The sequence below is a fragment of the Echinops telfairi genome, unplaced genomic scaffold, assembly GCF_000313985.2.
Source record: "Echinops telfairi isolate 266 unplaced genomic scaffold, ASM31398v2 ScPeMD7_5868;HRSCAF=6743_0, whole genome shotgun sequence".
Classification (NCBI taxonomy): Eukaryota; Metazoa; Chordata; class Mammalia; order Afrosoricida; family Tenrecidae; genus Echinops; species Echinops telfairi.
Window position 1 is genome coordinate 13,546,754 of NW_022109767.1, and position 1,590 is coordinate 13,548,343.

The 1,590-nt window shown below is 48.2% G+C and overlaps 2 protein-coding genes across 3 annotated transcripts in view; one reads left to right on the forward strand and one right to left on the reverse strand.

The window, feature by feature from the left end:
* TMA16 (translation machinery associated 16 homolog) overlaps positions 1–1,436 on the reverse strand; it is a 32,214-nt gene extending 30,778 nt beyond the window's left edge. Inside the window, exons 1-2 of one of the 2 annotated variants that reach the window (XM_045295765.1) lie at positions 1,353–1,370; positions 129–286 (exon numbers count right to left, since the gene is read on the reverse strand). Coding sequence is in view for 1 of the 2 variants with exons in the window: in XM_045295764.1 (XP_045151699.1) it covers positions 1,353–1,355 (3 nt within the window). In the remaining variant the exon portion in view is untranslated. Of the gene's footprint in view, positions 1–128; positions 287–1,352 lie in introns of both variants that reach the window. The other variant, XM_045295764.1, reaches the window with a different exon arrangement.
* The window catches only part of TKTL2 (transketolase like 2), a 12,413-nt gene continuing 12,176 nt past the window's right edge, over positions 1,354–1,590 (forward strand). The window contains 1 exon segment of the mRNA XM_045295756.1: positions 1,354–1,574. Within this exon segment, the coding sequence (XP_045151691.1) occupies positions 1,354–1,574 (221 nt within the window).

Below are 1,590 nucleotides of genomic sequence, written 5' to 3' on the forward strand. Positions count from 1 at the left end.
TACACTGAAAGTTTAGCAACTTTCAGTTGAGACAGAATTTAGTTTTAAAAATTTCTAGTACCAAGCTAAGCTTACTGACCCAAAAAGTTAAGCTCAAATACATCAGAAAAATGTGGACTGAAATGTACCAATCAGAATGGAGCCCTTTGCTACTCTCTTGACTCTTGTACCAAGACATATCCTTTACTGTACAGCTGAACAAAAGTGAAGTTCTGTCAAGGGCGACTGCAATCTTGCATGACAATCATCCTCACACTGCCACACGTAATTGCTTAAATATTCCATCCTGAAAAGCAAAAGACCATGAAAGAAAAGTATAATTATGAAGGGTTGGAAAACACACAAGCAAGTAAATTGGATGTGCACAAATGTATACAAAAATAAAAATTAAAACGACAGGCACATAAAGAAAAAGGTAGATAAAGAAGACAGAAGCTATTGTGGCTAGATTATCATAATTTTTTAAAAGAATGTAAACACTTAAAATCTTGGTTTTACTAAAAACACATTAGGAAAAAAATTATATAAAACGTTCCTACATAAAAAGAATGATACTCAAGCATATAACATCAAGTGCAAAAACAATGTCTTGGCACATAAACATGTGCTAGAACTACTAGAAAAGGGAATTACTGATGCATAATTTGGATGCCCTTGACCTCTCAAATACTGTGGTGGGGATTTGGGCGGTTACTAGGAGTGGAATGGAAGATGTGAAGGAGCCAATTTACATAGCCACCGTATGGGCAGCGATAAAACCTTAGAAGCCCTGGTGGCGCAGTGGTTACAATGCTGGGCTGCTAACCAAAGGGTTGGCAGTTTCAACTTAGCAGTTGGGGAAAAGACGCAGCAATCCGCTTCTAGAAAGATTTCAACCCTCTGAAACCCGACGGGGCAATTATACTTTTACAGGGTTCGCTGGACCCGGGCCAGAAACCGACCGGAGAAACGAGTCATATCAAACTCACTGCCTTCGAGTCTAGTCTGACTCACCGACACCCTACCGAACAGAGTAGAGCTTTCCCTTTTGCCGAGGCTATGGATTTGTGTAAAAGTTTTATGGGGGGTAGAAAACACCACTTTCACAATTGATGACCTTGAACTGAAGTTACCACCCGACGCGAAGCGCACTCCCCAACCAGGGCTGTAATTGTGTATGGGTGTGTGGGGGGGGGCGGGGGTCCCACGAAAACTTGGGCACGAGACGAGAGATGCGCACTCAGCACCCGGTGACTCCCTCTCGCCCGCCCCGCTCCACCCTGCAAAGGGCTCCCTTTCACGCGCCCCCTCTTCGCCGCGGGGGTCCACGGCGCCAGGACCGGGCTGCCCCTCCCTGCCGTGCAAACACCTACCATGGTGCCGTCCTCGTGGGCCCAGTTCCAATGGGGCAAAGGCGACGGAAGACCCAGCCAGCGGCGTGCACACGCCCGCGGGCCCGCGGAAGCCGCGCAGCCTCCGACCGGAAGAGGCGGGGCGAGTGCGTCCCTCGAAAACGTCCCCGGAAGCCAGGCCTCGTCTTTGACGCCCGTCTTGGAACTTCAGTCCCCGGAAACCGGACCTCAGCGTTGGCGCCCGTATTGGAATTTCACC